Source organism: Salvia hispanica, chromosome 2 (genome assembly GCF_029641045.1).
Source record: "Salvia hispanica isolate PSC_SH4W2 chromosome 2, Shi_PSC_v1, whole genome shotgun sequence".
Lineage (NCBI taxonomy): Eukaryota > Viridiplantae > Streptophyta > Magnoliopsida > Lamiales > Lamiaceae > Salvia > Salvia hispanica.
Genome location: NC_142693.1, coordinates 32,295,050 through 32,321,041, shown reverse-complemented (window position 1 = coordinate 32,321,041; position 25,992 = coordinate 32,295,050). Strand labels below are relative to the sequence as shown.

The following is a 25,992-nucleotide window of genomic DNA, read 5'->3' as shown; positions in this document are numbered from 1 at the left end:
ACTAGTATATGCATCCCCAATTTCCTAACATTTGCACCATATCTTCTTTACATTTGTCAACATTTAGTATTTTATATCAATATAAAACATCATTATGCATTAGTACTGACGACATGGTTTAAGTAGTGATCGATTTTAAACACGGCATGGTTTAAGTAGTGATCGATTTTAAACACGGTTTCATTTACTTGGATTATGATTTACTCCAAACACTTTCACAACTTATAATCTATGAAGAATAGATGTGATTAAATATTAACTAGCTTAATCTGTCAACTTGTCAATGCTGCATATTAAAAATGTCAACACGATGACATTAGTATGTCAATATAAATTTAGTTGACATACCTACATCTTTGCATTGACATTTAAATATATATGTCTACACAAATACATAAGTATGTCAACCATGTCAACTTGGATTTATATTGACATACTAATGTCATGATATTAACATTTTTATATGCAAAGTTGAAAAGTTCACAAAATTAGTAAATAAAGCTACTTATCAGCCTAATAAGACTCTTTATAAGAATTACTGAATCTTACTCCTATAAACTTTTGAAACATTTTTATCTATAAGCTCAATCATGTAAATACTTTCGACATACTATGACTAAACGAATGAACGAACAAACACAACCGATCGACTCAAGACACACGCTTAATAAAAATTGTGTCACCATCAATCATTAAAAGCGCCATCCATGGAGTGTACTACCACCAAACCTAAGATAGGATCTTCCCCCCTCTTCCAAAATGCGACTCTTAAGCCACACATTTTAATGAAGGGGTGAGTTGGAGTTAGTTATATTGATTGCAACAATCAACCTATCCCATCTAATCTATCCATCTAAATCTATGTCTATCAACACATACACATTTATATCTACATATCTACACACACTCTGTCAATGTTATTGCGCCCACTCTTGTAAACTCATGGCTGTCTTAATTCCTACACCCATGGACCACACATGAAACACATTGTTCATTAAATGAGAAATCCATCCATACACACATGCAACACATCTCTATTTCAACAATTGCAATTTAATTCAATTAAGTACTACACAAATCCTTTTTTCTCTAATTCAAGAAAATTCTAATTTGAAGAAGTCAATACCCGAACCATACCTACTTTCCCTCAACTTGGATTTGGAAAATTCCAAACAAACCCTAATTGAAGGAAAGCATGAAACGGTGCGTTCTTGACTCCTATTTTTTTTCAAAGTAAAAAAAAAATGAAGTGGGACAAAAAAAGTAGCAAAAAAAAAAACATTCTGATCACTCATTCGAATAAGCCCTGTCCAGGGCTTATTCGAACGGTCGGGGATCTAAGACGAGGAGCAATTCATGGCCGCTTTGATCTGATGGACGGTGTTGCTTATGAGGTTGTTGACCGTGTTGACCGTCTCGGGGCTGATCCTTGCTGTCTGCGTGTTGCTGACTAGGATTTGGAAGACGACCGTCACGAGGGACCCGGACGATAATGACCTGGCAGCGGGGTCCGTGTTGGAGCTAGTGGAGGCCCCGTCGCCACCTCCCACTGGGAAGGAGTCAGGCCCACTGCTGCCATCGGGGGAGATCGTGAATCCTGAGGGAAGCAGGGGGATGAACGATGTCTCCTCACCGCTCATCGCGAGGTGGATCGACGGGAGATCCACGGGGCAGTAGACCACTAGTGAGCCTGATGAGTCTAGGCAGCTCTCTTGGAGTATCAACATGTTGTTTTGGCTAGTGTTTAAGGCCTGTTTGGTCAAATATAATCAATTAAAAACGTAATTTTTTCATAAAAACTATACTGCTACTAAATTTACAATAAATTAACTCCTAGAACTAAATATAGTCAATATTATATGAGAATTAGAAATTAATTTAAGGCCTAATAAAATTACCCTAAGAACAGAGATGCAGTTGCCTGGATGAGAGCCATTAGCAATGTGGGCAATTTCTTGAACTGGATTTTGATTTGAGAGGACATCCCACTACACAAAAATCACAAAAAATTAAGAACATAATTGTGCAATTTCAATACATTACACACACACACACTCACACTTAACCTTTTTATCTTGTAACAAATTTCTGCGTCCGCCCTTAATTTAGATTAAATTAAGACGAAGATTACGTACCTGAGGGCGGGTGCGCTCGTCCCTGAAGAAGTTGAAGACGGCGTGAGGGGGGACGGGGAGCCATATAGTGGCGGCCGCGCTGAGCACCATGCGGTTCACCTGGTCGGCACTGCTGTGGAGCGTTGCCCGGACCTCGAGCTCGTTTGACCCGATTAGGGTTGTCAATTGCTGCCCACTCGAGGGATTGATGCTTGCACACAAATTGTTCACCATTCTCTGAGCAAGCTTCATCATGCTTCTAGTACCTTCTGGTGATGGAATGGCTGCCAAAAAACATCACAACAAATCTTACACTTAGACAACACATACACCACACAATTTTGCTAAAACACAACAATTTTCACACTTACACCACAAATTTTCCAAAACACACAAAAAATTACACTTAGTCAACATGTACACACTTTTGCCAAAACACACAACAAATGTTACACTAAGATAGCATATACACATAGCATATAAACAACACAAAAATTGTAAATTTGGATGAAATGATTAGAAATATGACTTAGAAATACCTCCAAGCTCACGGTTTGAATTTCCAGCCACCATCAAGCAAGCAATTCTTTCACACATTCTCTGCAAATTTGAAAGCCACCTCTCTGCACCAAAGGCTAATCCACTGTAGATTAGGTCTCTATACAGCCTGTGGACCGGGGATTTATCCTCGACTTCCCAGTGCTCGATCCAAGTGACCTAAAAAAACTCACTGTCATTAACCGAAGACATGCACACGAAGATAGAATTTCACTAGAAAATTCGAGATGAGGGCAAACCTTGGAGTAGCCATTAGGCATTTTCTGTATCAAGCATCCGGAAGGAAGCCTGTGAGACTTGCACGAAGAAGACGAGAACTGGCTTTCTTGGTTGGGGATATCGTAAGAGACGTCGACAATAGCCCATGATCCGGCTTCAATCTGCTGAACAAAGCGTAGGAAGTAGAGTTTTCGAGTTGGGACTAATGCTGAGAGCACTTGTAGCTCTCCATACATCTGCCACAATGCAGTGTTTTAGACTTTGCAATAACATACACACACACATATATATATAGTAAAGTAAATACCAATTGTAATGAGCCACTATGGCTTCCTAGCATCCCAGAAGATATCACTTCAATAGTCCTTTCCCTTGACACAATTGCAGGAAACAGCTCCATCCATTTATTCTTCCATTCCAACACACAAACAAAACAGAAATCAATATACAGATATCAATTAATAACAAAAAACTGAAATCACACAGCCAACTTACAGAATTAACAAACATGTCAACCAAAGCCAGGTCATTCATGGTGACAACTCCTGAGCTTCTGGAAGCTTCTGTTCTAACACCAGGGTTCTTCAAGTGGCTATTAGGCCTCGGAAAAGCTCTCTCGTAGCTCTCGAGATTGAGGAGCTCACCGCCATCCGGTGCAGACTTGATCCAAAGCATCATCTCATTGTCCTGCAGCAGCCTGATCAGCTCATCCATGGCTCTGGCCGCTACATCGGCCATGAGGGCCTTGTCCGCATCGGAGATGTTGGCCAGAGGGAATGGAGCTAGCCCCAACGAGCTCCGGGGGAGGAGATCAAGATCAAGAGAAGGGCAAGGCATCCCATGCCCATGTCCACCAAAACTGGCCATTGATAAATCCAATGAAGAGACATGAATTGGCTGCACCGGCGGCAGTTGGGAAATGGGGCGGCCCATGTACTTGGCTGCAATGCTTGAAACTCTGTCAAGCTGAGAAAAGATGAAGATGAAGATAAAGATTAGATTTTTATGATCGGAAAGTGATTGATTGAGATCTCGAGAGTGGCAAAAAACCTCTTCTTTCAACTGGGCGTTTTCCATTCGGAGTTTTTGCTCGTCGAAGTAGGAATCCTCGGTGACAGGAGGGCCACCGCAGGAGGGGCAGATGACGTTTCTGAGGGCTTCTCTCATTGCTATGTTTTCGCAGCGGATTCTGTCGTTGTCTGCTCTTAGTGTGCAGTTGTCTGCTCTTTCATGCTGTGCCTGAAATAGGAAAAAAAAAAGAAGATAACATCCAATCCAAGTTGTAGTAATCTTAGCAAGATCGAAACTTTGAGATTGTGGTTTTGATTTTTCGAGGGAACCTTCATTTGAGTCCTTCGATTTTGGAACCAAAATTTGATCTGCCGTGGATGAAGGCCTAATTCTCTGCTCAACTGATTTCTTGTCTTCTCATCTGGATGAGCACACTCTTTGAACATCCTAAAAAAAACATACCCATTTCAAAAAAATCGTTTCTTGATGCTTTTTAACATAAGTATAATCGAACTTTAAAATACCAATTTCGAAAAACAATTAAAATAAAATAGTTTCTTGATTGTTTTTCCTAGTATACTCGAACCACTAAAATATCATTTCATAAAAATCGTTTCTTGATGCCTTTTTCCTTGGCATATTCAAATAACAAAAATACCCATTTCAAAAAAATCGTTGCTTGATGCTTTTTCATAGGTATACTCGAACAGCTAAAATACCCATTTAATAAAAATCGTTTCTTGATGTTTGTCAATCGTGGTGATGCAAGTGCATGGTGATAGAGTTGCAAAAGATGAAGTTTTTGGGAGAGAAAAAGGGAAAATCTTACGATTCAAGCCTCTGAATTTGGTTGGCGGTGTGCCGATGGTAGCGCTTCTTCCTCCTCTCGGAGGCGTCATGAGGGTCGCCGCCGCTGGAGCCGCCGCCGCCGCCGCTGCTGAACTCCATGGGTGAGGCTCCGAAGAAGAAGAAGAGATGAAAGCAGCAGCACTGCAATAAATACTAGTAGTAGTATATTCCCATAATACAACTGTAGCAATAGCCAATTTATTTCCCTAACAAATTAAATCAAGAAAAGCGAAAACCCACCAAAAAAGTTATGGTAAGAAGATGGGGAAATGAGAGAGAAGGAAAAGAGAAGAATATCTGGGATTTGATATGGAAAATGATATGAAGTTTAGGGAGTGGATTTTGGAGTTATTGCAGCATCTGTCAAGGCACAAGCCATGTTTTCATTATTTGGAAGTGTAACGCCACACAAGATATATACATACACACATGTGTGTGTGTATGTATATGTAGGGTGGGGTGGGTGTAGGTGGGGTGGAAATGAAGGGATTCTTGGAGGGTGGGAGAGGATGGTGTGGAGTAATTAAGGGAGCCAAAGAGAAGTGAAGAAGAATGGAATTGAGAGATGAAAAGCCAACCCATAAATCATTCATAATAATAACTACTACTACTATTGCACTATGTCTACGTACACGCACAACACACACTGCCCACTCAATATGTTACACATTAATGTGTGTGTGTGTGTGTGGTGTTGTAACCGACGGATTAATGGTTTTCTGATCACACGGTGAGAGAAAAAAGGGTTGCAATAAAGAGGGAGTGGGGGTTGGGGGTGGATGGGATTCTTGTAATATGAATTCAAATAGGAGAGATGAGCTATATACACATATATATGTGTGTATGTGTGTGTGTCAGTGGGTGTAAATTAGTTTGAAATGTTATTTTGTTGATTAGTATAGTGTATTTTGTGGTACTACTAGTTACATGTATTATGTGTGTGTGTGTGTGTGTGTAGAAATTGGTTTGAAATGTTATTTTGTTGAATAGTAGTGTATTTTAAGGTACTACTAGTATTAGTTACTTGTATTATATGTGTATATATGTGTGTCAGCGTGTGTAAATTTGTTCGAAATGTTATTTTGTTGATTACTATACTAGAATCTATTTTGTGGTATCAGTTACCTGTATGTGCATGTATGTGTGTCAGTTTGTTTAAATTGGTTTGAAATGTTATATTGTTGATTATGTGTGTGTGTGTCGGTTTGTGTGAATTGGTTTGAAATGTTATTTTGTTAATTAGTAGTATAGTGTATTTTATGGTATTAGTGATTTTGGTTGAGGCCATGTTATTTTATGGTATTAGTGATTTTGGTTGAGGCCATGTTAATGTGTTACAATTAATATATGTATGTGAGTAAACAATGCCATGTGTGTAAATCCATGTTAAGAATGATATATGTATGTAAATAAACAATGATAGTAGTATGTATTTTGTTGACTGATATTATTATATCTTGTGGTATCAGTGATTTTGTTTGAAACCATGTTTAGTAATGGTGTTACAATTAATATATGCACGTAAATAAACTATGAGAATAATACCTGCAATAAGTATTTTAATTTAGTGACTATATTCAAATTTTGAAGACTATGCTACATAAGTGTGCATCCATCTTTAGAAGAAATTAAGGTGTTGCATATGAATTTGATAATATTGAATATCGAAAAATTTATGTACATGAAATTGAAGTAATACTCTATATCTATTTCTCTCTCTTGTTTTGATTTGGTTGGATTTTGAAAACACACAGAAAAACATTAAGAGAGAGAAAGGACAAGCGTTAGTAGTTAGTGGTGGATGGAAAATGATAACTCACCATTAACAGATATTAATGCCGGTGGCGCCGCCGCCTGCGGAAATTTGCCGGCGGAGTGACCGTTTTGCCCTTCATTTCTTGCTCTGATTTTTTGGCATTGGTATTAAAGTTTACACCTTTCTCGAGAATGAATGCCAAAATAAATACAACCAAGAAAATAAAAAGTGTGAAAAAGGCAAATGGATGAATTCTGGTTAATTTCGTAACTTTTAAAATGTGAGAAACGCAAATTGATGAATTTTGGTTCATTCCGTAGCTTTTAAAACCGGCTGTAAAAATCGTGAATTTTAATAAGTTTCTCAATTTATACATAAGGTTTAATTTGGATGAAACCATATCTAATGTGGCATCCAAAAAAGTCTACGAGGATAAAATCATCAGTGAATTTTACAATTTTTCATTTACCAAATAATTCAACTATGCCATCAATTTAAAACATTTACACGTTTAAATGAACGACATGTCACAAAGTGGAAATCAAAACGTTTCGTCATGAAATTGAGAAAATTGTTAATATTCATAATTTATGCAACTGATTTTAAAAGTTATTGGAAATAATCGAATTTGACTAGAAATCAATTAATATAAGAAAAGAATTATTTCTTGAAAATAGTCAAAGCTTTAGTCAGTGTTGGCTCTACGTACAACTCCTCGTGGCGTTTAATGAAATAATGATATTAGTAATTAACAATTACATAAATGAAGCATTTGAGAATTAAAAAAAAAAAAAGAACATTACGAAATGGTCATATTGATATAGGTATAGAATTTATATGGTGCCTTAAAGTTATAGGTTTTTAAAAAAGTACGTACACAATAATTATAAAAATAATCATTTGGATATTAAATTATTGCAAATTAATAGCTCCATGCGGATTTATTTTTTCCTTGTTTTTTTAATGAAATTAAAGGCAGGAATGCACTTTGTTAATATGTTGGCTTCATAATGAACGTAATCTTCAAATACAATCATACTGCAATTTAATTTGCTGATTTTATAAGCTTTTAAACTTGCTAGGGTTTTAGTCATAATAACCATTTATACCATAGGCTATTTCACACATCCTTGTACATTTAAAAGATGAAAAAGATGTTTTGTGCAGTATTATCACACATTATTTTCAATTCTTCATAATATTTCAATTTTGTATTTAAATATACCATATAAAAAAAGGTTGGTTTACCGACGGTAAATAGTGTTATTGATGGAATAACCGTAGTCTGTCGCTTAAAAAATAATCGACATGTTAAATTACTACAAATAATTTCAGTCAGTAACCAGTCGCTAACACTATCTACCGACGAGAAATTAGGAATTACCACCGAAAATTTCAATCGGTAAAATCGTTTTTTTTTGTAGTGATACGATCATAGGCTTATAACACTATAATCTTAAAGGGGAGGATAACATATTATTATGGATGTAGGTGGAGCAGTCTGGATGTTACGAATAGTGAAAGTCTGTTAACTGAAAGTATCACTTACGGATTTAATTGATCCTATATTATTTTAAGAAATGTGATCAAGGATTTATATTTCTCACCTTTTTTTTTCAACTAACTGAATGTCTAAATCCATTAAAGTACTGATATTAGTACAATTTTTACTTTAATATTCTCATTGAAACATCGGTTTACTCTTAATTATTTTAATTAATATTGACATATTAATGTAAATTGAATGACATGCAATGTCTTTTTCTTGAAAAGAAAATTAATAGTTTGACAAATAAAGGTTGAAGATAAGAACAGTAAGCCTAATGATCAACTGTTGATATGCTAATATGACAGCATTAAAGAAGATAATTAATTATCAATTAATTTTTCAGTTGTCAGCAATTTGGCAGGCCCAATTCTTTTTCCCTTTGAAAAATACTTCATGCATTAATACATATCTAGATTGGTACACGAAAATGAAATTGGTCTAATATTTTGATAGCATATCTAGATATAAATCGAGAGTAAAGTTGACATAAAAATCAAGACTTTACTAAAGTTTTGATAGGCTGGATTATTTAGTGTAAAATTATATTTTTGTCCTTCCCAAATTCCCACCAGTTTATTATGCCCAGAAACCAACGGCCATTTTCCCCTGACCACTCCGCCGCCGAGAGGGAGAGGAAGGGATATACAGGCAGGAGCGGACGTAGAAAAAAATATTAATAATTAAAGACTGTAATTTATAAGTTTTATGTTAAAGTATATTTTTGGATTTTTTAGATTATTTTTAAAGACTTTTACATAATAATTTACATTAAATGTAGATAAATTTAAAAATTTATAAAAGAAAAAAGTTAAAAAATAATTTTATTAAGGGTTTTAGCACCACCTCCCATCCACATGGTTCCGCCCATGTACACGGGCCACCGAGCTCTCCTCCTACCACCAATATTGTCTCGCTTCATCACCGATCAGAATATCACAATCTCTTTCTTCTTTATCGCGAGTTACTGATAAAATCTCAAAATGAAGAGATAAGGAAACATAAGAGGAGCAATGAATTGAAAGTAGCAGCAAACATGAAACTCGGGCCAACGCTGGTCAATGTGTTTAAAAAGAGGAGGCTACCAAACAGCAATATTGGGTCAAGATTAATAATCTAATCTTGGCCTAATACTCTACGAAACAGGATCAATTCTGGCTCGTTGACGTAGTAGTTGTGTGTATATGAACTTAGATCACCAGATAACATTATATTAATTCTTTCTAAAACGAAAATCTTATTATCCATTTTCAATAAAAAATCTGTATCAAGGGTAGTTATTTTAAAATATAACAATATGATTTTAATAAGTATAATGTCAGTTATTATGAATTTTTATAGTTGGGCCTTTTCAAAGTGGATCCACCTTTCATTCTATTTGGGCCTTCTTCTAGCCCAATAACTAGTGTGTCAACATTAGCATCTACTAGGGGCATATCTATTCATAGCCTTCATATATTTAATCAAGACATAAGCATTATTCAAGTTATATATTTGTGCTTCTAGCCTCCACTATGGTACTATGGATACCCCTAACAAAATATTCCCCCACAATTTTTATATTAAAAGAAATATAAGAAAATTTAACAAGATCTCACACTCCACACCTACTTGTTGGTGGGAAACGAAAACGTCTTATCAACTAAGTTGCACTTCATTGTCCCTATAGGACAGTTTTCAATGTACAATATACTCTCTCCGTCCGTGATTAAATGTCCCATATTTGATTGGCACGCGTTTTAAGAAATTATTTGACTTTATGTAGTAAAGTGAGTAGAAAAGTTAGGAGAATGTGGAACCTACTTTTATATATTGTTTTTATAACAAGATGTGAGTGAAATGAGTTAGTGGAATGTATGTCCACTTACCAAATATAGTAAAAGTGAAATGGGACATTACGAAAAAAGAAAAATGGAACATTTATTGGCGGATGGAGGGAGTATATACGAGCACACAGAAGAGCATGCAGAGTTAGAAGATTTACCATCATGGAGAGTGATTACTTCGTAGTTTCTTTCCGTGTCTCCAGGAAGCTTGAATACGTCGAGCTGCGAGCTTTCTCCAGTGAGGCGATATATATCTGTACCATGTTACGTGCATTATTGCATAACTCATAGTATCATAGTGTGATTGATTATCCGATTGGTGCGAAGAACAGAAAGTATGTGAGAGAATGGTCACCTTGCAGCCCATTTGATGCGCCTGGCATCAATGAATCTAGCAAAAAGGCAGACAACTTGTTCCAGATCCACATCTTGCAATACCAATGCTTCTACATTTGTCAAACATCGAACTAGACTGTCGCTTAAAGTCGGTCCAGCACTCATGCCTCCTCCACCTGTATGTGTGTGTGAGATAGAGAGACAGACTCCACAATGTTTGATCAATGAATGAAAATAGGGGTTGAACCTGTATTCACTAAAGAGTTTTCGAGGCAGCCAGGAAGGAGTGTTTCTCCACAACAATCCCCTTCCGACAAGAGACAAGTAGTAAATTCATCCACAAAGCTGATCTCCATCTTTCCTTGAATTATGAAAACAATCTTATTGACACGACTACCGGGATAAAGTATTGTGTTCCCTCTCACATATGTTTTTGTTCTTAGCCTTTCACATATAGCATCTATTACTCGTTGATCCAAAAACCGTAAAAGGTGGAGCTGCCATGACCAGGATACATAGGAAACAATAGGTCAAGGATAGCCTTGTACTAGAAAATCAAACTCAAGCTTAATCAAGACAGTGCAGACTTCAGACTTTGATTCTTATTCTTACACCAGACAGAATCAGTTCATAATATTGGTCAATGAATCATTGAGCTCTTCTGAGGCATAATTTCACTTGTTCATCACCAGATTATTGAATTTATTATTCTGAAACAGTGGAACTTACGTTCTTAACAAATCCGTGGAGATGATGACGTATATCCCTTTGAAGGTTTTCTGGTAACTTCTCCATCAGCAAATCTTCATTGAACATACTGGTGGCAGCCCAATTAAGACGCTCGGCTTCTCGGACTTGCCTGCAAGGAACATACTTCTAAGGGGATTAAGAGCTGACCAAAATTTGACCAAACTTCGTGATTTTAGCTATTAAAACTTTGACAAAAACAAGTTATGCTTTTCTATCGAGAAAAGTATCCTTGTAGTCTTGCTAAAAGTTGTTATGCTTTTAGATGAATGAAAAATAAGCTTATATGCTGTCAAAAGTTCTACCACATTTATGAAATATAGCACCCCCAATGATGTATAAATGCTTATAGAAACATGTATCGACTATCGAGTGAAAATGAAACTTGAGTTGATAGTAAGACACGAGAGGATAAGAACAACCTTCTTAGTTCATCTGGAAAGCGACAGTGGTTCATCCATTGCTCCACATAACGACGCGTTTCTAACTTTCTGAGCAGAGAATTTCATTCACCCATTAATCAAAGTTAGTTTTTACAACTTGAGAACATGTATGTTTAACAGATAAAAAGAACTAAAAGATACTATTACAACATAAGATCTTTGACACTCTTTTCTATTATCAGGGTCATTTAAATGGGCTTGATGACTATAGCAAGATGTTTAATCTGATTTAAGGAAAGCGTCTTACAAATTTGATGCTTGACCAGTAGGATTTGATGCACTATTCAGCAGAGGTTGGAGAGCTTTTACTACAACGCTCATATTTGGACGGAAACTGGCTTCATATTGCACACACGAGATAGCAAGTGAAGCCATCTGTTTTATTGAAAAATATCAGAATTATGGAGCAACGACATATCTGCAGTTTGACCCATCACAAACATAAAATTCTATTTATGTAGAAAATATAAGTGAATCACCTTAGAAACTGCCTTAAAAGGGTAGTCTCCTTTCATTCTAACATCAACATAGTCCTTTACCTTGTCTTCAATAAGATTTTTCATTGCCTGGTTCACAATCTGTTGGATCAACTACTAGCTGGATGGAAAATAGACTAAATAGATTTGCTCGACAAATATACCAAAGGAAACATTATCATGATGAAATTGCATACCCATGTCACAAGATCCGGCTCTCCACCTGTCTGTGTATTACCAACAGGTTTACGTCCAGTTAGAAGTTCTAGAAGTACAACGCCAAAGCTGTAAACATCACTCCTCCAGCTTTGCTGGCCACTAGTAATGAATCTACCACCACAATAAAAGGAAAAAAAGAAAAAGAACCTCTAACCCGGTGAAAAATGTACACATTGAATTTGAAACCCCTAGCCAATTAACTTGATCTACGAAAAAGACTAAGAAAAGAGCTTACTCAGGAGCATGATAACCAGAGGAATTAAGGCGAGTGCCAGGAGCTTGATTTGAAAGATCACAATCAGAGATCTTAGCAACTCCATAGTCATCGAAAATAAGAACGCTGCTGGATTTGATATCCCCATGAATCTGTCCCTTCAAATGGATGTACTCTAGCCCTTTTGCAGCTCCAACAGAAAATTTAACTCTCTGAGGCCACGGCAGAGCTTGACCCGGCCCTGAACCCCTGATACCTTTTCGTCCTGTATCGACAAATAAATAAATGGGCTCAAGAAAAGAAATATGTGTAACCTCTGTAAATGCGTGAATTCGGTAGCAAAAAGAAGCTAATGTGAGTGAACATAATGAAGCTTATGAGAGGATATTCAATACTCTCAAATTAGTCACAAATAAACTATGGCAAACATAACTCACCATGGAGAATATCATGCAAGGAACCATTTGGAGCAAACTCATAAGCCAAGGCTCGCAAACCACCATCTACACAATAACCAAGCAGCTCAACCACATTTTTGTGCTTTACTGTGGAAACCTGCATAACCATATATTAAAAAATGTACTCTTAGAGAACTCATATGCATGTATCTATATCAATAAGTACAGTTTTACTATCAAACCTGTGCTAAAAGTACTTTGTCTCCCTGATTGCTAGAATTGAGCTTTTTTATTGCAGCAGCCAGTCCACTTTTGAGTACTCCATGGTATACCTTTCCACTCGATCCCTCACCAATAAGAGACTTGACATCAAAATCATCAGTAATCTCTGCTAATTCATCTAGTGGGATAGTGGCAGGAACATTGTTATGCAACATATCCATAGAATGTTTGTAGTTTTTCATTGTTTCCGTTGCACGATCTTCATAATTGCCTACAAGAGTTATAGTAGTAAAGTTTGTGAACTAATATAATATGTGAAGAAGAAGTGTTGTAGTCCATTTTATCTATCTCCATAACTGCATACCAGATGGTTTAACTCTACTCCAAAATGCATCCCATGGCCTAAGTCGTGATGGTCTCTGTGACGTGGATTTTCCCCAATCTTCTCTTTCATATATAGGTGGAGGCTTAATATTAACAAATCCGATTCTGTTAGTTTGCTCTTTGGGACTGGGTGCATTCTGCTCGAGCTGCTGAGCATTAATTGACAAGTTAGCTTCTTTGTTGGATGAGTGGGGATCATTAACATTCTGTGGCATGGATTTTGAGGTATCCTGCTGCTTAAGAGCATACTCAAGCTGTAGCACGACTTGAGCCATTGTTGGCCTTTCCCTTGGATCATCATGCAAGCATCTTTCAGCAACCTCAATAAATGCCTTTAGGCTATCTTCTGAGATTTCACCCATTAGATCTGGAGCTACAATTTGGTCAGATTTTCCCTTGCTAATATTTTCTCGAGCCCACTTAGTCAGCAGCAATTTATCCTCTCCGACCCCTGCATCCACAGCCGGTCTTCCACAAAGTACTTCCAGCAAAACCACCCCAAAAGAAAATGTGTCACTTTTCATTGTTAGTTTACCTGTGGTGTAATAATTTGGGTCTAAGTACCCAAATGTACCCTTAACTTTTGTGCTAACATGAGTATGAGTATGTGATGTTCTCATATTCATGTGCCTAGCCAAGCCAAAGTCTGCCACCTTGGCTACAAATTTCTCATCAAGGAGAATATTTGAAGCCTTAACATCCCGATGTATGAGTGAGTGGCCAGTGTGAAGATAGTCCAGTCCTCGACCAGCTCCTATGCATATAGTAAGGCGCTCTTTCCACGTTAGAGACGAGCACTCAACACCCTTCCTCGAAAGTTTGTAAAGGTGGTCACTCAATGTTCCATAGGCCATGTAATCATAAACGAGAATCATTTCTCTACGGTCATAGCAGTAGCCAATCAGGGACACCAAATTAACATGTCTGAGCTCAGTTAGTGTTTCAATCTCTGTCAAAAATTCTCTTTGCCCTTGGTTCGAATTTGATCGCTTTATGGCCACTGTCACTTGCCCATTGTCAATGCGGCCTATATAAACTTTGCCAAATCCTCCCCTTCCAATGAGATGTGCATCGCTGAAGTTTCTTGTGGCTGATTGGAGTTCAGCAAGTGAAAACCGCCTACAAAGTCGTCCAGCCTTAACTGATGGCATGTTTTTCTCCTCTCTATATCTGACTTCCCATATTAGACGCAATACATGTACAATGGTGTTCACAGAAGCCAGTAATGTAATCACAAAAGTGGAAATCGTATTTCTGTGACCAAGAACTTGATCAAAACTCTGGATAATCCAATTTGATGAACTGAAAGACGAAGGGAAGGGATTTGGACTGGCCAAACTATTGTCAGGGTTACTCAACCTCAAAACTTCAAACCCTTCAAGGATTCCATGTCCATGCATAAGCTTGCCATTGGATTGAAGACAAATGACGATCTCACGCTTACCCTCACGTTTGAGCCCTTTGACCATCACCATGTAGTCCCTATGCCAAGGGATGGAATCTTCATGATCATAATCCCCTTCACTTCTCTCAATATCAGCATCTACAATGACACCATTAATGTAGATTTTGAAAGTAACACCTCTCATCTCTGCCATCTCGAGCCCTAGCTCAGAAAAATGGAGCCTAACCAAATACCTAAATCCCACATCCACCAATGTTCGCCACTCAACACTCTTCACCTTAGCTTCCTTCCTCCGAGAAGCCATCTCCCACGCCCCAAACACGCCATGTGCATCATTAGACGATGAGACAGAGTCCTGTTTCAGATTAACTCTCCTGACTATTTCAAGCACAGTACTATTATCAACATTGATCACAGACTTCCCTACCAATTCAACTCCTACATATCTCCCTCCAAAGTAAGAAACGGCAGCAGGCACCGAGATAATCTCAATGCCATTTATAAAAGCATAAGTATCTACAAATTCACTATTCACAGCATAGAACACTACATCAAACAGTTGATCTGCATCAATGTTCACACAAAATTCCTTCACAAAATAACTCAAACCTAGAGCATCGGCAGTGAGAGAAGCACTGAAATTTCCGAGCAAGGTAAAACCCCCGGCTTCAACTTCGAACAAGTCATTAAACCGTTTAAATCCCCTATACAACGCTGGATTGAAGTGAAGCCGAAGAATTTTCTGACCTTGAGTCACGTTGAACCTATACGAGAATCTGGAGCGAGAGAGCCGCGCAGTCCGGTAAGGAATTGGATGATCACCGGCGCCGGCGCTTAGGAACACGGTCTTTTCCCCCTGCAATTGCAGCAGCGGCGGCATGTCGCCGCGCCATACATTGCCGCCGCTTGACTTTGAGCCGCAGTTAACTGAGATAGCATCAATGGCGGCTGAGGCTGAGGCTGAGCTGAGAAGGAGGAAGAAGACTAAGTAGAAGCAAAACGGCGGGAAAATTGCAGTAGAAGTAGCAGCATGCAGATTTTTCATGATTCAACTTTGCTCTTTGATTTTTTGCTTCATTCACTCATTGAAGGTAGTTGGAATTCGGAAATAAATAAAAAACGACTCAGAAAAGTGGAGTAGAAAATGGCAGTTGACTCGACTTTTTTCAATAATTCATAAGAATGTCGTTTTCACTTTTCAGCATATTACTAAAATTTAATACTGCGACTAACGACTAAAATATACATACAACTATTTATCGTGTCGTGTGAATGTACAGATTCATAATTATTGATCACAAATACATTACAGTAGTTTCTAATAACTGAAACGAATCCATTTCTACTTTTTTAATTATTTTTTTATTATACACTATATTCCTATTAATGTAGATTGCATTATCCATCAATACTATCTCCGTATTCTCATTAATATTTTATTAATTCCCATTAAAATTTTAACATTCTAAAGTTTCTAGTATTAACTGTACTGTTGCAAATTTTTAAGTAGTTGGATGACTGCTCCTGGCACTTGGGTTGCAGTGGGTACTTTTGGTACCACAAGTCAAAATCTTATCATGACTATTTCTGATTTCTAGCATTGGTACAAAAAGATTTAATGTTTTCCCGGTTTTATATGGTAAAATTGAATTTGTGCCATATGTCTAAAATATCAATATAGATAAAATGTCCACTTAACTAAGTTAAATAACGCCTTATATCTAACTTGCGAATTCATATTTGACACCCAAATCTATTTATCTAATAGTAGTAATAACAAGTTCACAAAAATATTATCATTACATATATATGTGTAAGCAAGCACAATCTTTACTTCAATTTAGCAAAAAATATTTGCTTTTTTAAAAATCAGTGGAAAAATCAAATATTTGTAAATTAACTAGTAAAATTTTAAAAAACAAACCTATACTTGTTCTAGAAGGCACACGAAACCGACACCAAGTCCGAATCTATCTTCTTCATCAAGAAAGCACCTAGCATAAAACTCCGTTTTCCACTTTTCCGTCTCGGAGCTGGAAAATCAACCTAAAAACCAAGGATTTGTATTGAATTCTCTTGCATTCATTTCAAAATTCGATCGCGTTGGTATGCCTCTTTCGGTGTATTCCTCCAAATGTGTTTTGTTAAATGTTTGTATGGATTCTTATGAATTGATTTCTCCATTTTCAGGCCGGGATCGTTTCGTTGCGGCTATTTTCGCATTCTTTATATTATGGTAATTCCCTGCGCATCTTCTGCAATTTTCCCGCGAATTCGAGCTTATTGCTTTGTTTCTCTTGTTATTATTTTTGGTAAAGATAGGAAATGTTTGAGATTGGGGTTAGGGTTTCAAAATTTGAAATTGATAAATTCGATAATCGTATTTTGATTTTGGGCTATTTCTTTGAGATTTTATGCACCTTGTTAAGGTGTGGTGATTGGTGAATGCTTATTGTATTAAATTTTCCCATTTCTGAGCTCGATTTCTGCATTTTAAGTTTCTGGTATTCAGCGAAAATGAAGCATTTGTGTGACCACGTTTCGATTTAATCCAATTATAAACTAAAAACAATTTTAAAAAATCACCTTGCTGAGCTAGGTTGTTGCATTTCTCAACTTAAGGAATGATCATGAACACATTTGTTCTGTTTAGTGCAGAAATTTCTCTTGTTTTGCTGCAAACATTGGAATATTTAGGCTAATTTAAAAAGTTCTTTACTTGTTGAGTGCAAAAGTTGCTCTTGTTCGATGCAAACATTGCAACATTTGGGCTAATTTTGCAGATTATTTACTTCTTTATCTGGTCTTCTTCACTTGTTTTTTGATGCAAACACTGCAACATTTAGGCAAATTTAGAAGGTTCTCTCTCTCTACGTTTCTACACTCACTTTTCAAAATCAAGTCTTTTTCATCCTCTCACCCCCGGTTTGCAGGCATCCGTAGCAGTAGCAGGGGTTGCAGTTGGAGCTAGTGCTCTAGGTGCTAGATACTTGCTAAGGGCATGGCAAGCATTCAAATCCAACCCACGGGCCCGTAATTTTTACCATGGGGGGTTTCAACAAGCCATGAACAGGCGAGAGGCCGCATTGATTCTTGGAGTAAGGTAAAATTTGTTTCTTCTCTAGCTTGCTCGAGCCATGTTGAGTTTTCATTACTTTAATGAAAGATGGGATCTTTATATCTGATATCCGGCTTGATCCGATCAGGGAGCACGTTGCCTTGGAAAAGATCAAAGAGGCTCATAGAAGAGTGATGGTAGCAAACCACCCTGATGCTGGGGGCAGCCATTACCTTGCTTCAAAGATCAATGAAGCTAAAGACATCTTGTTGAAGAAATCAAAGGCGTCTGATTCTGCATTCTGATGGAATCTGCAATAACATGGAGAAATGCTCTGTGACACCATTTTTTGGTGCTGATTGATAATTGGCATTGATTTTGTGATGTGGACATGTTTCTGAGGAGTAGAATATGTTAATGCGAAATATTATTTTTTTGTTTGTATTGATAGAATGTGTAGGAGTTATTTGTGCAGCTAAGAAAGTTGTATTTTCTGTTTGCTGTTTGATCTATATTTCTGTGATTACTTATTGAAAAGTGATCGTCATGATGAAATTTGTGTGTGGTGGCAAGAAATTTAATTTAATTGCCAAAATTGTAACACCCGTCTTTTTAGTACCTTTTCACGTTGAATTTTGTTTTGAGAACGAGCGAGTGATAGACCTTGATTAAAATACTGTCTTTGTTTTGACTAGTTGCGAATGGAAATAGTGGATGCTTGTTTTGGTCATTGATTAATTATGTGGTGAAAATAAACGATGAGTTTGACGTGAGAGTCATCGGTGGAAAATTGTGTCCGTCTATGTACTTGGAATAACACTAAAGTACTTAAAAGAAAACACCACAATTTAATTACTCCCTCCGTCCCGCTTAAGATGACAAGTTTTCCTTTTTAGTCTGTCCCAACTAAGATGACACATTTCCTTTTTTGGTAACTTTCTCTCTCCAATTAATACACTCAACCATTTTTTCTCACTCTTATTAAAATATTCATCTTTCTTTATCTCTCTACTTTAATACTTTCACCCACCTTCTCTCTCTCCAATTAAACACTTTAACTAATAACTCCTAAAATCTTGTGCCGGCTAAGCAATGTGTCATCTTAGCCGGGACGGAGGGAGTAATATTCTCTAAATCAAATATTTGGGCATATCACTTTTATCTCTCTTATTCTAGCATTTTATTCTACTCCGTAGTAGTAGAATATTAATTAACTATTCTACTCCGCAGTCAAATTTTTGGTCAAAATATTTCTCCCAATTCCATCACCCAACAGTTTCTTCCATATCTCCACCTCCCTTGAAAATCTCCAACCAAAATCCATTCTTCTCCATTTCTCCACAACGCAGCTTCATTTTGTATCTGCCGTTATATTCTTCCTCCCATCAAAAAGCTTGAAATCGAGAGTGCTGTGATCTCAATTCCTCCTGATTGCTACAAGTTCTGCTTCTTTCCAAAGGTATAAGCTTTCCCTTCAATCCAGTGTTTACAACTTTCTGGATATTAAATCCATAGCACCATTTATGCCTTGTCACAGTTGAAAGGAAGAACAAAATCGAGCAGCCTGCAAATCCCAATTTGTTCTCCTCATTTCAAAGTTGAAGGAGAAAGCAAGAGAGTTGTGATTTTCTTCAATACCTTCTCTTCTGCAAATTTTGCTTCTTCGGGAAGGTATATCCATAATTTTTGAAAGTCTCTGCATTCAATTCCAAGACATACTTTCATACATACACTTTAGTTCACTGGCCGAATCTGGAATAATTTATTTTGAAAATGTCTGCAACTTGTTGAATGATACTCCTTGTGAAAGGTTCGATCTTTAAAGCTTTAGAAGCTGCCTTTTGTTTCTCTTCGATGTCAAATTCTGAAAATTTCTTGCCTGCCCAATAATTTTTGAATTGAACAAATGAGAAAAATTAATGTAAAAGTTTAGAATGAGAAAAAGGGATGGGACTTATCTGGCGCTGCTCGGCGACGGAGAGGTTGGACGGCAGCGGCGGGAGTGACAAACGGAAACGACAATAGTGATTAGTGAGAGAGGGGGATGAGATTGTGCATTGCTTTGGGATCTGTAGCTTTGTTTTGATACTTAAAATTGGAGATAGGAATCAGGATTTAGGTTCTGCTTGAACGAGAATATGAGAATGAGCTTGTTGTGAGTGGTGAGTTACAGAGAGAATCTGCGTTTTTGCTGAAACAGCGATAGAGTTGAGAGATATGATACGTGTTGGTGGCAGGGAGTAATATAGTACTGTATTAAATTTTGTTCTTATTGAATATAGTTGTTTGAGGGAGGATATGTGATTTTTAAATCAAAGTGGTATTGAGGGGTATATATATATACATATACATATATATATATATATATATATAGAGAGAGAGAGAGAGAAGTGATCAATGTTTAACTAATTTTAAGACCATAACTAGAGAATAAATCCCAGCCACACATTTTAATACTTCAAATTAATCCTATGGCTTAAGTTATCCTATTGCTTAAATATAGCCAATGGCATTTTTGGAATTCAATATTACTAAATCAAACTTACGATTTCTTCACCATCACCATATTTCCGTGATTTTCTTAGCTCTTCGCGATTCACGATTTCTTCCAAAATTCACGATTCCTGATCGTTAATCCTCTGGATTTGTTCATCATGATTCGATTCCAGATTTCAGATTCATCACGATTCCAGATTTGTTCATCTCGTTCGTGATTTCCAGATTTCTAATTGTTCGTCAAGCATGATTTCCATGTTCGATTCCTGATCGATCGTCCTTCGTCGTGAATTCACATGATTCGATTCCAGATTTCAGATTCATCACGATTTCATATTTGTTCATCTCGTTCGTGATTTCCAGATTTCTAATCGTTCGTCAAGCATGACTTCCAGATTCGATTCCTTATCGATCGTCCTTCGTCGTGAATTCACATGATTCAATTCCAGATTTCAGATTCATCACAATTCCAGATTTATTCATCCTGTTCGTGATTTCCCGATTTCTAATCGATCGTCAAGCATTATTTCCAGATTCGGTTCCTGATCGATCGTCCTTCATCGTGAATCCTTCGAGGTACTGCAAAAAGATGAAAGAGAAGATAAAACAGAGGCAGTGAGAATCTGGCAGAAATAGTTCACTTTGTAGAATGTTTAGTTAACTTTTGAATGATTTTTAATATTTGAGTGAAGAATATTGGTTATAGTATACTGTTTTTTCATAGAGTGAAGTATATTGCCCATAAAGTGAAGTATATTGAGCAAACTATTAAATGCTTATAGTCAAGTATTGAGCATACCTTATGGTGTACTGTCTTTTCATTCTGGTGAAATAAATATGATTTTTAATATTGCATAAAGTGAAGTATATTGAGCATAAAGTGAAGTATATTATGCATAAAGTGTAATGTTCTAATGATGTACTGTTTTTTTTTCATACAGTGAAGTATATTTAGCATAAAGTGAAGTATATTGTGCATGTCTTATATTCTACTATTTTATTCATTTTCAGTGGAATGTATTGTGCTTATAGTGATGTAAATTGAACATGCCTTATAGTTTACTATTTTTTCACTACAATGAAGTATATTGTGCATATAGTGAACTATTATATGTTTATAGTGAAGTATAATAACCTTACAGTGAATTACAGTGAAGCAAATATGCTTTATAGTGAAACAAATATGCTCTACAGTGAAGTAAATAGTCAACATAATATTTAATTTAATTGAAACGGATGAGCTTTATATTGAACATAATGACAAATATTATGAACTATATCATTTTCATACAAATGGGCATGAACGCTTGAAGTTTACAATAATTTTTCCACATCTATCTCCAAGTTGTTACTTCACTCTAAGCATAATCTGTTCACTCTAAACATAATATTGAATTTAAATGAACTGAATACGGTTCGCAGTGAACTAAATGAAACATGTTATGAATATATCAAATTGGTACATCTTCGCCTTCATAGACGCCAAGCTTCCAATCATCATCTTGGCCTCTACTTTCGTTGCTCTAGATCTTTCTCTTCGTCTTCCTTTAAGTATATCAACAGCTTTCAAAAGATTAATAGTTGTCCTGTCATTTATAGAAAATATAAGCATGGATCACAAATACTTCACTCTAACAATGAAATACTTCACTCTAAGCACATTTTACTTCACTAAAATGAAAATTTAGTGCACTATAAACATGTATCACAAACACTTCACTCTAAGCACATTTTACTTCACTAAAATGAAAAAATCGAGTAATATAAGCATGGATCACAAACACTTCATTCTAACCATGGAATACTTCACTCTAAGCATGTTTTACTTCACTGAAATGAAAAAAACAGAGCAATACAAGCATGGATCACAAACATTTCACTCTAACTATGGAATACTTCACTCTAAGCACATTTAACTTCATTGAAATGAAAATATAGTGCACTATAAGCATGGATCACAAACACTTCACTCTAACCATGGAATACTTCACTCTAAGCATGTTTTACTTCACTGAAATGGAAAAACAGAGCAATATAAGCATGGATCACAAACACTTCACTCTAACCATGGAATACTTCACTCTAAGCACATTTAACTTCACTGAAATGAAAAAATAGCGCACTATAAGCATGGATCACAAACACTTCACTCTAACCATGGAATACTTCACTCTAAGCATGTTTTACTTCACTGAAATGGAAAAACAGAGCAATATAAGCATGGATCACAAACACTTCACTCTAACCATGGAATACTTCACTCTAAGCACATTTAACTTCACTGAAATGAAAAAATAGCGCACTATAAGCATGGATCACAAACACTTCACTCTAACCATGGAATACTTCACTCTAAGCATGTTTTACTTCGCTGAAATGAAAAAAAAAAACAGAGCAATATAAGCATGGATCACAAACACTTCACTCTAACCATGAAATACTTCACTCTAAGCACATTTAACTTCACTGAAATGAAAAAATAGTGCACTATAAGCATGGATCACAAACACTTCACTCTAACCATGGAATACTTCACTCTAAGCATGTTTTACTTCACTGAAATGAAAAAAAACAGAGCAATATAAGCATGGATCACAAACACTTCACTCTAACCATGGAATACTTCACTCTAAGCATGTTTTACTTCAGTGAAATGAAAAAACAGAGCAATATAAGCATGGATCATAAACACTTCACTCTAACCATGGAATACTTCACTTTAAGCACATTTAACTTCACTGAACTGAAAAAACAGAGCAATATATCAGTTCACTTTTATCATTTAACAGTTCACTTTAAACTCTATACATTTCACTGAAATCACAAAAACCAAAACACTATAGGGCATGTATCATATACTTCACTTTAAGCAGAATAAACTACACTGAAATGAAGAAAATCAAAGCAATAAATAGGAATGAATCACGATCGGCGATTTTGAGTATACAGCTGGATTCTCCAATTGTATTCATGTTTTGATGCTTAAAGCTACAAAATAAAATTAAATCTAAATCAGATGAAGAAATATTAATGTAAAATGAGTTCTAAATCTGTAGGAATGATATCTTACATTTCGAGAAATCTTTATGTTTTGATTACATTTGTTCGATGTTGAAACGGCGGAACATTGAGTTCTAAATCGGTAGGAATGTTGACGATAACGGAATGAGGCAACGGCAACGACGTTGACGTTGAGTGAGAATGAATCGACCATGAGAGAATGAAAAGAAGTGAAGAGAACAGAAGAGAGAATCGAGCGGGAGAGATGATTTTCACAAATGAGAGACTAATTAGAGTTTAACCCTAATTTTGTCTGCGAAATGACCATTATACCCCCGCCTTGTTATAGTGAAGTAAATCTGTGATAGAGTGAACTTCAAATTTGAAAATCACACGTGTAAATACTAGCCCTTGATTTTCTTGATCTTATGGTTGTGATTTGTTCTCTAGTTACGTGCTTAATGGGCACTTGCCCTATATCACTACTCTATATATATATATATATACACGTGTATTGGATTAGGGAGTATACTTTATTAAATTCTTTTATATAATAAGATTTCTTGTTATTTTGTAATAAAGAGTTGACGTGAGGGTGGGAGTATACTTTGGTATATTATTTTAAATTGTTCTTTCTTGTTGTATATATACGTGGTGGCTGGGCAGTATACATACAATACCTATTTTATTTCCTTTACTTTGTTTTGCAATGTGGTGGAATGGGAAGCATATACGTGTAAGGATGAGGGAGTATGTAAATATTATTTTACCTTAGTTAATTTGCTACTTTATTGTTAAATTAAATACTAAAGTTTAAGTGGACTACTTTAGTTTAGTTATATGCTTGAAGCAGTAGATGGATTTTGTTCTAGGCAGATTAGTTCTCGACGATTTTACCTAAGGAAAGAGTTTAATTTTGGGCTATGTGATTTAAATTCGTGAGTGTCCCTTGTACATGAGATTAAAGCCGACGGATGAGAGTATAATTTTAGTGATGTTGTTTTGTTTGATTGATTATATGAAAGTTCTTGATGGAGAGGATGAATGAATAATTTGACCACACACACTTAGGATGCATGTATTGTTAAATTAATTTATTTTGCAAAGTCTGAATTTTGCATATCTTGTTATTTCAAAAAGGGTGAGCTTGTGCACGTTGGTTGCGGTTGGAATAAGAGGTGATTGAGGAGTAAGCTTGTGAAGTGAGCTTTCGTTTTAAATAAGGACTATGTCCTAAATACTATTTTTATGTGAAAGGAGGTGAAAATTGTTTGTCTTGCCATGTTCTGTGTTTGAATGAACCTATCTGAAGTGGCTATGCCATGTATGTTTAATCGAATTCGGGTCCCAGTAGGGCCGCAAACCCTGCTCGGACTAGTGTACACCCAGTAGATCGTGCGCTATCTCTTTGGAGTTGGCCGGTCTAGTGACTTGGTTCGTGGCCACGTTCCTTGTCATGTATGTTCAGATATGGTGATGGTGATGTGGATGGAAAATGGTTGCAACCGAAATTTATGTAAAGATGATTTTAGTGACTTGGGTTCTTTTCAATTAAAACCCCCAAGATCACTCGTTATGGCTTGACAAACTGATTTGGCATGTGTCCACTGAGTGCATCAAGTACTCAGCCCTGCATATTTGTTTTCTTAATGTGCAGATTGAGCGACGACAGGCGTGGAGGATGTTGAGCAGAATTCATGGATTATTTATGTTTGGCTTAATATTGTTGGACGTGTCATGTCTTCATACTCGGCATTTTCCGTGTCTTGAACGCTTCCGCTAGGTGTCTTTTCTTTAAAATTGTTTTAGTATTGAGAACCTAACTCTTTTCAAAATTGTCTACTTTCTAGTCTTTATTTCTTAGAATTGGTACTTTGTTGAATTGATACTATGTTGTTTTCTAAGTTATTTCAATTATTTAAATTATTTTGGTCAAAGATGTGTGTTTCCCCCTTTCTTCCCCGCTTCTTTAATCATCCCCTAGTCGCCATCAACCGTGTTTTCTATCCTTAGAAAATACGGGCGTGACAAAAAATATATCAATATAAATATTAAAGGATATTGATAAAATGCAAATTCATATATTGTATAAACTCCAAATTATGATCTGGACAGTTAAAAAATATCAACAGACTACAAAATAGTAGCACCAGAAAATGTCAATACAGTGTCAATACAATATTAACACAACATTAATCGTTGACATTGTGTTGACATTTTTTGTTGCTACTATTTTGTCTATCTGTTGATATTTTCTAACTGTCCAGATCATAGTTTGGAGTTTGTACAATATTTAGAGTTTGCATTTGATTATACCTTCTTTAGTGGTCTCATTAACTTTTCTACACTCTTTTTGTAAAAATGATAAAAAATAGTTAAAGTGTAGAAATGGTAAAATAAGAGAAACAATAACATAGATAAGACTCTTCTCTATGTTATTCTTTCACTTAATTTACCATTTCTCCTCTTTAACTATTTTTTTTATCATTTTTCCAGAAAGAGAGCAGAAAAGTCAATGAGACAACTAAAGCGGGACGGAGGAAGTAATATGCAAACACTTCCACTCATTCCATTTTAACATGAATTTCAAAATGTGGCAAACTGGCGAGTGTTTTTTTGTCAATTTGTTGCAAAATTAAAACCGAATTTTATTTTATAATTAATTGACAATTTAAACACTGAGCCTCTTGACACAAGGTGATACATACATAAAAA

At 36.2% G+C, this 25,992-nt stretch overlaps 3 protein-coding genes across 8 annotated transcripts; 1 reads left to right on the top strand and 2 right to left on the bottom strand.

The window, feature by feature from the left end:
- Positions 1–1,014: 1,014 nt before the first annotated feature.
- On the bottom strand, positions 1,015–5,186 carry LOC125200728 (homeobox-leucine zipper protein HDG11-like). Of its 3 annotated transcripts, none has more exons than XR_016134980.1 (11): positions 4,732–5,186; positions 4,232–4,349; positions 3,942–4,130; positions 3,387–3,857; positions 3,199–3,300; positions 2,912–3,127; positions 2,654–2,831; positions 2,136–2,398; positions 1,899–1,988; positions 1,179–1,751; positions 1,015–1,146 (listed from the first exon to the last, which is right to left on the bottom strand). XR_016134980.1 is itself a non-coding variant. In XM_048098474.2 (11 exons), exons 2-11 carry the CDS (start codon positions 4,848–4,850, stop codon positions 1,338–1,340), a joined length of 2,160 nt encoding a protein of 719 aa, XP_047954431.1. In that variant the 5' UTR covers positions 4,851–4,892; positions 4,992–5,186; the 3' UTR covers positions 1,015–1,337. The 3 variants fall into 3 exon arrangements, 2 of the variants coding, with proteins under 2 accessions (XP_047954431.1, XP_047954429.1); XM_048098474.2 differs by having other exon boundaries at positions 1,015–1,751; positions 4,732–4,892; positions 4,992–5,186; XM_048098472.2 differs by having other exon boundaries at positions 1,015–1,751.
- Positions 5,187–8,637: 3,451 nt separating this feature from the next.
- LOC125200726 (receptor-like protein kinase FERONIA) lies at positions 8,638–15,810 on the bottom strand. Of its 4 annotated transcripts, none has more exons than XM_048098470.2 (13): positions 13,299–15,809; positions 12,955–13,205; positions 12,752–12,869; positions 12,336–12,579; positions 12,079–12,211; positions 11,885–11,971; positions 11,653–11,780; positions 11,385–11,453; positions 10,945–11,074; positions 10,463–10,571; positions 10,235–10,391; positions 10,038–10,133; positions 8,638–9,020 (listed from the first exon to the last, which is right to left on the bottom strand). In XM_048098470.2, the coding sequence occupies exons 1-12, from the start codon at positions 15,766–15,768 to the stop codon at positions 10,040–10,042; spliced, it is 3,990 nt and encodes a 1,329-aa protein (XP_047954427.2). In that variant the 5' UTR covers positions 15,769–15,809; the 3' UTR covers positions 8,638–9,020; positions 10,038–10,039. The 4 variants fall into 4 exon arrangements, with proteins under 4 accessions (XP_047954427.2, XP_047954425.2, XP_047954426.2 ...); XM_048098468.2 differs by having other exon boundaries at positions 8,642–9,020; positions 10,463–10,712; XM_048098469.2 differs by lacking the exon at positions 8,638–9,020 and having other exon boundaries at positions 9,836–10,133; positions 10,463–10,712.
- Positions 15,811–16,673: 863 nt separating this feature from the next.
- Positions 16,674–18,384, top strand: LOC125212996 (mitochondrial import inner membrane translocase subunit TIM14-2-like). Its single transcript, XM_048113325.2, has 4 exons — positions 16,674–16,829; positions 16,914–16,959; positions 17,657–17,826; positions 17,930–18,384. Exons 2-4 carry the CDS (start codon positions 16,957–16,959, stop codon positions 18,084–18,086), a joined length of 330 nt encoding a protein of 109 aa, XP_047969282.1. The 5' UTR covers positions 16,674–16,829; positions 16,914–16,956; the 3' UTR covers positions 18,087–18,384.
- Positions 18,385–25,992: the final 7,608 nt, after the last annotated feature.